This window comes from Sitophilus oryzae, unplaced genomic scaffold (assembly GCF_002938485.1).
Source record: "Sitophilus oryzae breed Bouriz unplaced genomic scaffold, Soryzae_2.0 scaffold_358_pilon_pilon, whole genome shotgun sequence".
Taxonomy (NCBI): Eukaryota; Metazoa; Arthropoda; class Insecta; order Coleoptera; family Curculionidae; genus Sitophilus; species Sitophilus oryzae.
Window position 1 is genome coordinate 1455482 of NW_022146927.1, and position 12742 is coordinate 1468223.

Here is a 12742-nt window from a genome sequence, read left to right on the forward strand (position 1 = left end):
ACATCTGATATTATGATATTCTGGTATATCGTCGATTTTAAAATAAACTAACTGTTTCTATCTTATTTTTAGATTAGAATGGGCATAATCAAGAGGGCTACTGATACCGTGTTGTAAAAATAAGATAATTAAGGGCTTATTTTTTGGTATTTATTATAATTTTGCTAATATCTTCGGTTTGAAAGAAGATATCAAGATGCGGTTTTTGCTGACTTTTTAAGCTTTTACTACTCTTTACTATCAGCTAAAATTACATATACTGTTGCATTTAATTTCTTTGAAAAAACGCGCAATATTTGTTAAATTGTAAGACAACGCCCCCTAGCATCTACGTTCAAAAGCTTATTATTATTGTTTATATGGTACAATATAGAGTAAGAAACGCTCTTTTAAACGGGTCCTCGCTTGTTGGATTCCGATCATCCAGTCCAGAGTTATTAATATTCAAATAAAAATAGATCTAACCTTCCCCCACCACTTTATTTTGGTAGATAGGGGATAATGGCTCTAACAAAAAATATTCAAAATTTACTGAAAATTATGAAGCTGTTACCTATAGTACACCTTATCTAGGCTAAATTGTGTAAAAACTCCATTTTCTTATTTTTTGTTGCAGTTGCGCCTCCTAGCGGTCGTTCTACAAACTTGAAAATAATTTCCAGCAATTTCCCATAGCCTCTTTAGTTACAAATATTTTTTTTCCGCAGCCGCTGCGGCTAATACTTTCCAAGATACAGCCGAGAGCTATTCTTAGTGGGACACCCTGTACAAGATAGCGTAATAACAACTGCAAAAAACTCATCGCAACTTTTTTAGAATATTTTGAACGGTAAAGCGGTAGGTAGTAATGGCCCTTTATATCCCTTAACTGCTGTTAAGGAGGTGAGTTTTGTTGATATAAATAATAACTGTTTATATATTTATAATTCATTTATTTTTGTTTCATAAAATATTTTGATTAAAAGAAAATATGTAAAAGTGGCAACGCTGTGCCGGTCAGGCTCAATAACGTGACTAAAAGTTTACTTGATATGAACTATAGTTGCTTCTGGTTAGGTTAGGTAGGTACACAATTTTTCAGAAAAAAATATTAAATAAAATATTGTTAAGTATGGTGTTATCTTCTGAATATGGCTGTCTTATTGAGAAACATCTAAAAAAAACATATCTGTAATATAGATATTGTAGGTACCTATCTCTGTATAGAAAATTCTAGGTATAGATAATTAATACACAAGTATTACAAGTATCTCAAGGCAATCAATATCAATTTTCAAACAAAAAAAAGATACACTTTATTTTCGTCTCGCGTTGAAAATTTTCAATATTCGTACGTAGAATATAATAATAAAAAAGAATATTATATTTTCGAGCGTTGGCATCATCTATCTCTCTCCCTCTCACGCTGCATCTAAAATAACAGTCAATACTTCCTACAGGGCCTTAAAAAGGGGGACTTTTGTATATATTTCCTGTAAAAGGTAAAGAGAAATAAGCCAGGGATGTATTTAGGTAAAAATGTCTTCATTTTTGAAAATTTTGGTGCATTCAATCAATAAAATACCTATCTATTATTCATTGTTTTACAACCCTTGTGTAACTATAAAATATAGTGTCATTTTAAATATAATATAAATATATAGAGTCGTTTAAGAGTTAGGTAAGTCCCCAGTTTTTGCCACACAACCCTCTATGCAGCTACCTAAAGAGATTGCTTTAAAATTAAGTTGTTATATTTAAGGTGACGTAGAGGTGGGAATTCTAGTTCCTTGAGAGGAACTAGTTCCTTAGTTCTAGTTCCTCCAGAGGAATAGTTCCTTGAACTAGGTCTTTAGTTCACAATAGTTCCCGACTAACATTGACATCCCCCTTGCTTGCTAATGCGTTTCGTTGTCAGTCAGAACTATTCACAGTATGATCTGCATAATTTTTATAATGTACGAAGATATAACGAGACGTGTAATTGTGTATGTTAAAAACATATAGGTAAGTTTTATTGCAGATAAAAAAAAATAAAAAAAACTCAAATCAGAATTTAAAAGACTATATCACAAATCAATTGGAGCAAATAATACAAAAATTTTACGAAAAATTGCGTTTTTCCTCACTTCAAGCTTTTTGTTTTTGTCTAAAAATTCAGAATATCTACTTCGTTTTATAAGATATTTCTTAATTTTTGGGACCTAAAGTGAAACATTCCCATAAAATATTTAAAAAACAAACTAAAAATTAAAAATACTATCCACGACAATTTTCTGTGGTAATAACGCCGCGCCGGCTGCGCCAATAGACAAGGCCGAATCCATCGTCGTCGCCTTGTATTATATCTCGGATCTGCCGACTGAATAGATTCCCGTGAACTAGTCTTTTAATAGTTCCTCTATGTCCGGATCCGATAACATACGGCTGGCACTCCCCGCGCCTGCCTAGCATCAATCGCGCTGGCTGATCCATACGTAAACTAGTCGTTTATTTAGTTCCTCTAGTTCCTTTAGGTCCGGATCCGATAGCATACGGCTGGCACTCCCCACTCTTGCCTAGCATCGATCGCGCTGGCCCGATCCGTTCGTACGTAAACTAGTCTTTTATTTAGTTTAGTTCCTCTAGGTCCAGATCCGATAACGTACGGCTGGCACTCCCCACTCCTGCCTACCATCGGGCTACGCGCGCTAGCCGACCCGTCGCCGTCGCATATTATTCTATATCGGTCACAGTCTCGATCCCGGAAGAGGTCCTGAGGAACTAGTTCTTTGAGAAACCAGGAACTAGTTCCTTTCATTCCGGGGTCGGAATAGTTCATTGGAACTAGTTCGTTCACGAATTACACACTTCTAACGTGAAGCCCAATAACCACACTATCTATTTCACAAAATGTCATTTCGATGCCACCAATAAAGAAAATTTAATCAACAATTATTTATACTCAACTTTTTCTAAACTGTCCGCCCACTGGCATATTCAAGCAGTGGCGTGTAGTGCAAATGGCAAAAAATGACAAAATAATAAAATAAGAATAGCATAAATAATTAAGTAATCTAAGTAATTATTTTTTTATACAGGGTGAGTCTTAAATAAGTGCAAATATTTTCTACCTTCTAATCTTTTAATAGGTACCTACAGTATGTCTCTAAAACGGTATGGAAATTTGGAAAAGTATATACAAGATTGACCATTTCAGAACAAGCAAACATTTTTATGAAGAATGCATTTTTCGCAAAATGTCAATAATAAAAAGTTTTCCTCTTGTAAAGACAATCCGGGGACATACTGTACAACTATTGATCTTTTCAAATATACCTATGCAAAAAAATAGATAAAGTTTTTGTTTTCAAACCCAATCATATCACATCCAGATACATATAATCGAACACAAACAATTCCCAAAAATCTCGTACCTCTCTCCAATCCCCGAAAAAAAATCCTTGTAATTTTCCAACCATAAAAAACACGAAAATCAACGTGAAAAAAATCCCAACCCGTACCCCCCGACGTACCGATCCCGACGTACGATTCCGCCACGCGGGGGTGTGACGCAAGGGGAGGAACCCGTCGACGTATCGATCCACTCGCGACCATTTTGTGCGCGACCTCGCCCATTCCCGTCCAATAAAATCATTCCAAAGGGGCGGGGCGAAGCCACGACCACGCCCGAAACTTCCCGAACTCGCCCGACCGGTCTAACCGGCGAGCGCCGAATCGCGCCGGGCTCAGTTTGCGTGAACGCGCCCTAAGAGACGTATGTACAGTGGCGTAGCGCCAAAAACACTGAAAAATCGGATTTTAGTGCTAGCAAGGAGGTTCGGAGTGAGTGTATGATTGTATATTATATTTTCGGTTGAGTAAGAGTGCTGGGGGGAGTAATGGTGATGTCAGAGCAGGGAGGCGGTATCGCCATGCACCACCAAGTGTTGCCCATGCATCACCAGAGGGGGCTGGTGCAACCTAGTCTGGTGATGAACCCCCACAACCCTATTGGGGGTGGTGAGGGATGTGCCGTGGACGGGGCTCAGAACAGTGAGTATTTTTAGTGATTTGTTTCGGTGGTATTGAAGGTTCAAAAAGGGCAAGGTCACCGGGAATGATAAAATTAAGTAAATAATTGATAAATCGCGATGTAGAATTATTTGTATTTATTTTGAACAAGTTTAATTGTACGGAATGAGATTCATTGAATTTTAGGTTTTTGCCACTAAAAGAATACCTATCTACAAAATAAAATAGTTACTTTTTGTAAACACCTCTGCATTGATTCAACGGAGACATGTTAGATCCTAACGGACAGATGATTCACGAACATAAAATCTCTAAGATTGTTTAAAAAAGGCGATTTTCGCAAATCTAAGAGTTTTCAGCATTCATGGGACACAGGGCACAAAGTAGATTATATGAGCCTTTTTTAAAAATTTCTAAAATTATATAATTATGAATTGTAATTATGTCTAAGGAACGTATTATATCTAGTTAATCTTAAAAAATAATTATCCTCTTGAGGTCCAACCTTAAAAAAATATTCACGATTTTGATCTGAATGTCGAAAAATTCCTGGTCTATTGAAAAAAAGAGATGTTGGTTCATAAATTAGTAGTATAACACTCGTTATATATGGTTTTTAATTTTTATTTTGAACATAATTCCAAAATTTCCTTACCTTTTATAAGTAACAACCATGAAATACAATAGAGATTTTGAGTAATAATATAAAATAAAAAACACTCATCTATAACTACTCTAATATAATTTATTTACTTCAATAATGTCACAAATAATAAATTTACAAGAGAACAGTTTCTTCCACATCTCCTACTACAATATTTTTCTGTACCAGCCACTGAAGGTATTTTTATATTTCTTTTGCTAAATGGATTCTATTGCTTTAAAATCTCGAAAAATAATTCTGAAATACTTATTTTATTAATACCTCTCTCAGTTTTTTACCTACTATATTCTTACAAATTATATATTTTAAGACTTAACTCTATTAAACTATCTAAACGAACTGCATGGAATTAATTCATTAATCCATTAGGTATGCATAGTTCAGTAAAATTAATATTAAAATGTTTCCTTTTTCTACATGTTCAGTAAAGAGTGAAGTATATGAAATTTCATTTTAATCGTGCTTATCGCTTTGGAGATATCGTGATAAGTCAGTGAATATATAAAATCAATCAGACATCACATCACATATTTATGGAATCGCTTTAACCTAGCTGTTTTAGTTAACCCAGCAATGTTACAAAGGTTCTCAAAAGGTCTATTATGTCTCTATAAAAAAAATTAAAAAATTAAAAAAAACTATACAATAATTAATTGTAATTATGTCTAAATATATCTATAAATAAAATATTATATCTTTAATTACGTATGTTACAGAAAAGTCTAGATCAACTTAAAGAATAATTTTCATATTGAGGTCCGATCGAAACTCAAAAAAAATGATGTTGATTTCAGTGTCAAAAAGTTCCTATAGTCTAACAAAAATACATTTTTGTTGGTTCATAGATTAGTACTATAACTCACGTTAACCTTGTTAGTTTTTAATTTTCATTTTAAACCGAATTTCTAGAAATTATTTTAAAAAAACAAAGAAATGCGTCTCATAAAAACGCAAATTATGACACAGTAAAATAATATTAAAATTTAAAAACGTTTTTAATGCTTTGAACTTATATCTATATAGTTCTATGATATAATAAGTGTATTGGATTGCACAAATTTGTGGGACAAAGAAAAAAATTTCGTCGTTATCTATTAGTTGATATGTGAAAACTGTAATAATAGTAAAATGAGAAATAAGTACTACTGTACGCAATTTACCTTATTTTTACCAAACTAGTACCTACATGTATCACAATTACCTCGCTTTCTACAAATTGCATTTACCTACATATTTTATGTATCCTTAGAAGAAGGTTTAAAACAAAACTTTCCATAATTTTTCACAACGATATCTCTGGAACAAAAAGTGTAAATCTCAAAAAATAGACTGTTTTGCAAAATACACATTTTTAGGCCTATACAACATGTTACAAAAAATAAACAAACCACATCTTTCAAAATGTTTTGAAAAGAATCAAAGGGAAGGACCAAGAAAAAGGTCGATAATGTAAAGTTCAAAATTATGAAAATTTTACGGAATGTCAATATTAGGTACATATGTGATTGTAAATAAAGTATATATTTATTTTAAAAAATTTTATAAAAAAAATATTTTTACATTTATCTAATCTAATAATTGTTTTGTCTGGTACAATTTCATTTTGTTTAAACAACATCCTAAATCAACATACTCCAAATTTTAACAGGACTGAGATTGGAGTACTATCTAGATTTTGTTTCTCCTTCAAAATTACTACAATTTAAAATTTTAATTTCCTTAAAATTAAGTTTAAAATGTGTACTTACAGGCTGTCATAATTTTGAAAATTAAATTATAGAAAATTACTTGACTTTCAAAGTCTTATCGTTTTATTATCTCTTGAAAACACCTTTGTTTATGAGGTACAAAATGTTTATTTCCTATAACCAACTAATCTCAAAATTATAAGGACTTTTTTTAAATTTGTCGCTGTTTATTTGATTTAATATTTTTTTTTTAAATAAAATGTAAAAAACTGGTACAATCTGGGATAAATTACTATAAGTTAAACAGACCAACAGTACTATACAAGACAAAGGTATATACCAAAGATATAGATGTATGTACTAACAAAAAATTCTAAGTTCACTTACCACTTTGGCTGTATGAGGCCGTGCATTGTCATGCATGAGAATGAAGTTTCTCCCAAAATCATTGGCATATGGTAACACGACAGGCTCAAGAATTAAATCACGATATGTGATTCCTGTTAGAAACCTTTCAAGAAAAACGAGATCGGTTTTTCGGCCTAACTGGACTCTTCCCCAGACCATAACTGTTTCACCTTGATAAGGGTGCACTTCCTGAACATGATCCAACCGAATAAGATTTCCCCGTTCTCTCCATACCCTAAGCCTTCTCGAATCCTGATGAATTCCAAAGTGTGACTCATCCGTGAAGAGAACATTGGCCCATTGTTCATTCGACCACTGAACATGATCTTGAGCCTACAAATATCGTACCTCTCTATTTCCTCTCGTTAAGGGTTGAGCTCTCCAGGGGCGTCTGCTTCTTAAGTTGACCTCTCTTAATCTATTGCGAACAGTGTCGGGACTAACGGTTACATTGTGTGTTTCCTGGAGAATTAAACTAAGCTCTGGTGCTGTAAGAGTCGGTCGACGTCGAGCATTTAATTGTAAAAAATAATCTTGCTGAGGGGTAGTAATGCGATGTCGCCTTGTGTGCCTTTCAGCAACATCACCACTTTCACGGTAGCGTGCACTTAATCGCGATATTACACTTTGCGTTGTGTTTAATGCTCTAGCTACGTCGATTTGGCGCATTCCAGCTTCGAGCATACCCATGGCCCTTAGCATTTCGTCTCTGTTAAGATGTCTACGCTCCATAATGTCGTTTAATACGAAACAGAGTTATTTGAATGAATGCTGGCCAGTTATCATAAAAACATAGCCAGTACAGGTTAAATTCGAACAATTGATGCTAGGTGCTTTTTATATATTTGACAAAAAATGCACAAACACTTCTGCAAATATCCCAAATTTAGAAATAACTGTGACTACTTCGTTTCAATCGAAGTAGAAATAATCGGCCTACAAATATGTGGTTGTTTATTCAAAACATTTATTTTTAACTTTAATAAAATGATATCCCTAGATTTTTCCGGTGTGTGTAGTTTATAGTTTATTATTTCCTTATATTTCGTGTGTTTTACCAAGTTTTACCTATTTTATAATTAGGAGAAAATTTTAAAAACTTATTTCTGATAATTTTTGGATACCGATGTTTTGAATCAACCTTAAATAAATTTAAATAAACTGCTTTTTATTAAAAAAATAAGACGATCAAAATGCTGTGATGAATATTTGACAGCTGTATTATAAAGTATGTTTCATTCATTATAGTATCATAAAGTATGTTTTCAATTAATTGCTTGCAATGACTGCTTGAACCAAGAATAATTAATCATGCAAGACACCATGATTAGCTGACTTAGATATGTTTTCCGTTTGCCTATTTCTTTCTTTTCAACATCAAGAACTTTGGTTTAGTTATGGTAAGACGTGTGAAATACGACCAAACCTTCATATTATTTTTTTTTTCTGGATGAAAATCCTTCAATCCTTCGATCGATGAAATTTTGACTGTAAAATCCTTCAATTCCTGCAACACTGCTCCGAGATATATATAAGTGGCAATGGGAAAAATTAGGTGTCTTATTATAGTACCGGGTGGCCAACTAAGAATGGACGCCGGCTGTATCTTAGAAACTACTTATCGTACAACTTTGGGAAAAAATCTAATAAGTAAATCGACCAAGGGAAATCGCTGGATATTGTTTTCAAGTTCGAAAAATGTCCGCTAGTGAGCGTTTATCTCAAAGCTAATCAGAAAACAGGGTTTTTCTCAAAAATATGCAGGTGAACAGGTATTTTAAATAATACTATTGTAATCATCAAGAAATTTGTAATTTTTTTGATATAGAGTGTTTTACTCTATCTCATAAAATAAAGTGGTGGGGGAAGGTTAAACTTGCTTTTATTAAAATAAGAATAACTTTGGTTTGGATTAGCCGATTTAAACAAACTAGGGCTCATTTAAAAGAGTTTTTCTTCCTTAATGATCTGCAGTATAAATTTTGTTTCCATAATTTTTTTCGTGATAGCTAGAGGGCGCTGTTTGACATCATAACAGATATTGCGCTTTTGTATAAAAAATTTAAATAGGAAGCTATATTACTTTTTGCACAGTTAAATAAATCAAAAAAATTCTAAAATATCAGCGCAAACCGCAACTTTCTATCTTCTGTCAAACCGGAGATATTAAGAGAACAAATCATGTTAGGCTGTCATTAGTATTATATGGTCTAAATATCTATGGACAATCAATAATTTTATTAAAATTTCTAGGAATTTTGTGGCGCCATATTGCTTTTAACAGAAAACGGCCGAATTTCGTATGGCTGATAACTCGGGGTTTATTTCATGTAACGTCATTTAGTTATTAATCCAGTTATAAGTTCGTCCTTGATTTCACTTGTTTTCGTTTTTTTTCTGTTATTTGTTATTATGTTATAAAGTTTATGTCGTTTGGGTCAGTTTTCATATAGCGCCGAAGCGAAGGTGCGAATCTTAAAGTGTTGCACTATTGGTCCAAATCTACCCTTGATGCAAGTAGTTCAGCACCAAGACCGTTGGTCGGTAAATGTTTAGGCAGGAATTCTACGATGGCGAAAGATTGGACTTTTTTATTTATATGAATGAAATAAACTATCCATAATTTCTAAGAGATACATTGCCAATTTTGTTAGGGATCTATCAGCATGAATGCAGTTGGTGTAGTTGTTGCAGTTGGTTGGTAAGTACTTTAGTAGATAGAGACGCTGGAGCGGCATATTTCCATGGCCAGCTAGGTGATCGGATTCAATATGCCTGAGTTTTAATTTATGGGGTCGAATCAAGAACGAACATGGATAAATAACAATTAAATGGTATTAAAATGAAATTAAAATATATGTTTTGATATTTTTACGTAACCAATTTACTTCTTAGCCTACTACTATAATTTTTAGAGCTTATAATCCTAGGCGACAGCCTAATATGATTTATTTTCTTAATATCTCCCGTTAGAGAGAAGATAGAAAGTTGCGGTTTGTGCTAATATTTTGGAAATTTTATGCTCTATTTAACTATGTAAAAGTAAATATAGACTACTATTTAAATTTTTTATGCAAAAGCGCAATATTTGTTATGACGTCAAACAGCGCCCTCTAGCTACCACGAAAGAACTTATGGAAACTAAGTTTACACTGGAGATCATTAAGGAAGAAAAGCTCTTTTAAACGAGCCCTAGTTTGTTTAGATCGGCTAACCTAAACCAGAGTTAACCTTATTTTAATAAAAACAAGTTTAACCTTCCCCCACCACTTTATTTTATTAGATAGAGCAAAATACTTTATATCAAAAAAATTACAATTTTCTCGATGATTACAATAGTAATATTTAAAATACCTGTTCACCTGCATATTTTTGAGAAAAACCCTGTTTTCTGATTGGCTATCAAAGAAACGCCCCCTAGCGGACATTTCTCGAACTTGAAAGTAATTTCCAGCGATTTCTCTTGGTCGATTTACTTATTGGAATTTTTTTCCCAAAGTTGTACGATAAGTAGTTTCTGAGATACAGCCGCCGTCCATTCTTAGTTGGCCACCCGGTACTCTTAGTTTGTTGCTAAGTTAAAAGAATGAATCTTTCCGCCCTGTATATAGGTACTATTAAATGTTTATTTTCTCTCTCGGATGTCTCTAATAAACGCCGCCGGTCTGGCCATCGCCAACTCGGACCACAAAGCAGTACCACAAAGCCGTACCGCAGACGAGACGACGTTTCGAATGCGGGGCGCGCCGTTTAGCGACGGGGTGCTAAACGGCGAGACGCGCTACCGGGGCCGGGGTTCATTGTAGCCGCTGTACCGCCGCCAGTACCACCTATAGAGCTCCGTGGGGCCCTAATTGAGAGACAGACACGGCTGTTAGAGGCCCCCGGAAAAAAAGAGCGGCTGCTAGGGAGGGTACAAACGGATATGGGTGGTTTATTTGTGTTTGTTTTTGGCTACTGCTATTACGGATGATTTTTGTTATTCCTGTTTTCTCACTGTCTATTGGTGGGTTCATACAGCCAAATAAAATAAAATAAGAATAAAATAAAATAAGAAATAAGGAATTCTTATTTGTGTGCGTTCATACAGTCAAATAAAATAAAATAAGAAATATATATTTGCTCATGCGCAGTACGATGAGGCTGGATAAAAGTTAACTTTTACGATTGTTTATAGTATATTTATTTATTCGTTGCCTACTATATTATACATTTTACTTATGTGAAATTATAAAATAAATTAAATCCAAACTGAAAATATTTGTAGGTTAGAATTAAGCGTGCGCAAAGCCGTTTTCACATAAAATAAAACAAGAAGTTAAAAGATAAAGACTTCTTATTTTATTTGTTATTTTATTTGGCTGTATGAACGCATGTACGGTATCCCATATAACCAACTTTCTTATTTTATTTTATTTTATTCTTATTTTATTTTATTTGGCTGTTTGGCTGTATGAACCCACCATAAAGGGTGGTGTGATCAAAAAATATTGTACAGGGTGGACCATTTTGGTTGTTTCTATAGGGTATCTAGGAAACCATGAGAAATATTCAAATTTTGATACTGCAGTCTCGGGTTCTTTTTTTGAAAAAATTACAATGGCGCAAACGGATCGTGGCTATCTTGATCGGTTTCGAAGCTACAGGGGGATTCTCAAATGTTGTACTTTTTGAAGATGTTCGATAGTTTGTTTATTTCAGCAACCACGGAAAAATGAATTATACATTCTAAAGGCACTTTTCTGTGTAGAATGCAGTGGCGTAGTCAGACTTTTTTCGAAAAAAATATTTTTTGAGATATTAACTATACTTATGTTTTTTTTTAAATAGAACCCCCTGTATATTTTTAAATTTTCTTATTCAGCTTGGCATGGGCTTCTCGAAAATATATAACACTCTATATTTATTTTCACTATTAACCTCAACATTTCAAATTTTTCTTAAAATATCCACGTAATGGATAGTAGGCCGCGCCGAGTAACAAAGTAAACGGTTGTCATGGTGATCGGAACATACCTTTGATGGATGCGGAACATTTCATTTCAACAGATTGAAGTGTGTGTATTTTAAATAATAAAAAAATGAGTATATTTGAAAATTTTGAGGAATATAATATGTTAGAATGTTATATTGAGTCTAACAAACATAAGCAAATGGCAGCTGATTTATATTTTGAGCGGTATCCAGAGCGCGAGCAACCAAACCCACAGCCATTTTTAAAAGGTTAAAAGATAGTTTAATCAATTTTGGATCTTTTCAAATACCGCGTCCCATGGGCGCCGGACAGGGGGGGCAAGAGGGGGCATTTGCCCCCCCCCTGGACATTGAAACAGTAAAAATAAAAGCTATCTTTTTACATCTGTAAAATAATCATTATTATTATGAAACTTTGGTAATTATTGAGAAAACTGGAAATCGTCAGATTTTCACCAAAATTGGTATACACCCTATTTTAAGGTCGTAGATTACGAATCTGAAGTTTTTTCTTGGCGGTCTCTTACCGTTTTTCAGAAAAACGGAAAATTATTTCAACATCGAATTTTTCTTAATTTCTCATATTTTTAAGGTTTTCTAGCACATATTTTGTTAGGTATTCAATAAACAATGATGTTATTGCTATTTTCTGTTACTTTTTTAACCAATTCTATGCATAATAGAGGAAAATTTGCTAAAATAAATTTGTAAACAATCTGAAAATGTTGGGTTATGTGTTTCTGGCATTTAAAGCAACGTTGCCAATGCTAAACCTAAATTTAGGGTGATTTTTTCGCTCATTCTGGGATTACGAAAGCCGGTCGCCAGAAGAACGGCTCCTTCCCATAATTGCTATTTTACCAACGAGAACTGACTATTTATAACCACGAAGTTGCACGAAAGAGATTTGATTGCATTGCTTACAACTTCCATGCGGAGGGTGTTAATCTTTTGTTGTTATATTATATCATAAAAAGATTAACCCCCTCCGCAAAGAAGTTAAAACCAATGCAAT

At 33.7% G+C, this 12742-nt stretch overlaps 1 protein-coding gene across 1 annotated transcript in view; it reads left to right on the forward strand.

The window, feature by feature from the left end:
* The first annotated feature begins 3727 nt into the window (after nt 1–3727).
* The window catches only part of LOC115884914 (insulin gene enhancer protein ISL-1), a 65880-nt gene continuing 56865 nt past the window's right edge, over nt 3728–12742 (forward strand). Inside the window, 1 exon segment of the mRNA XM_030903639.1 lies at nt 3728–4014. Coding sequence (XP_030759499.1) covers nt 3861–4014 — 154 coding nt within the window. The 5' untranslated portion in view covers nt 3728–3860.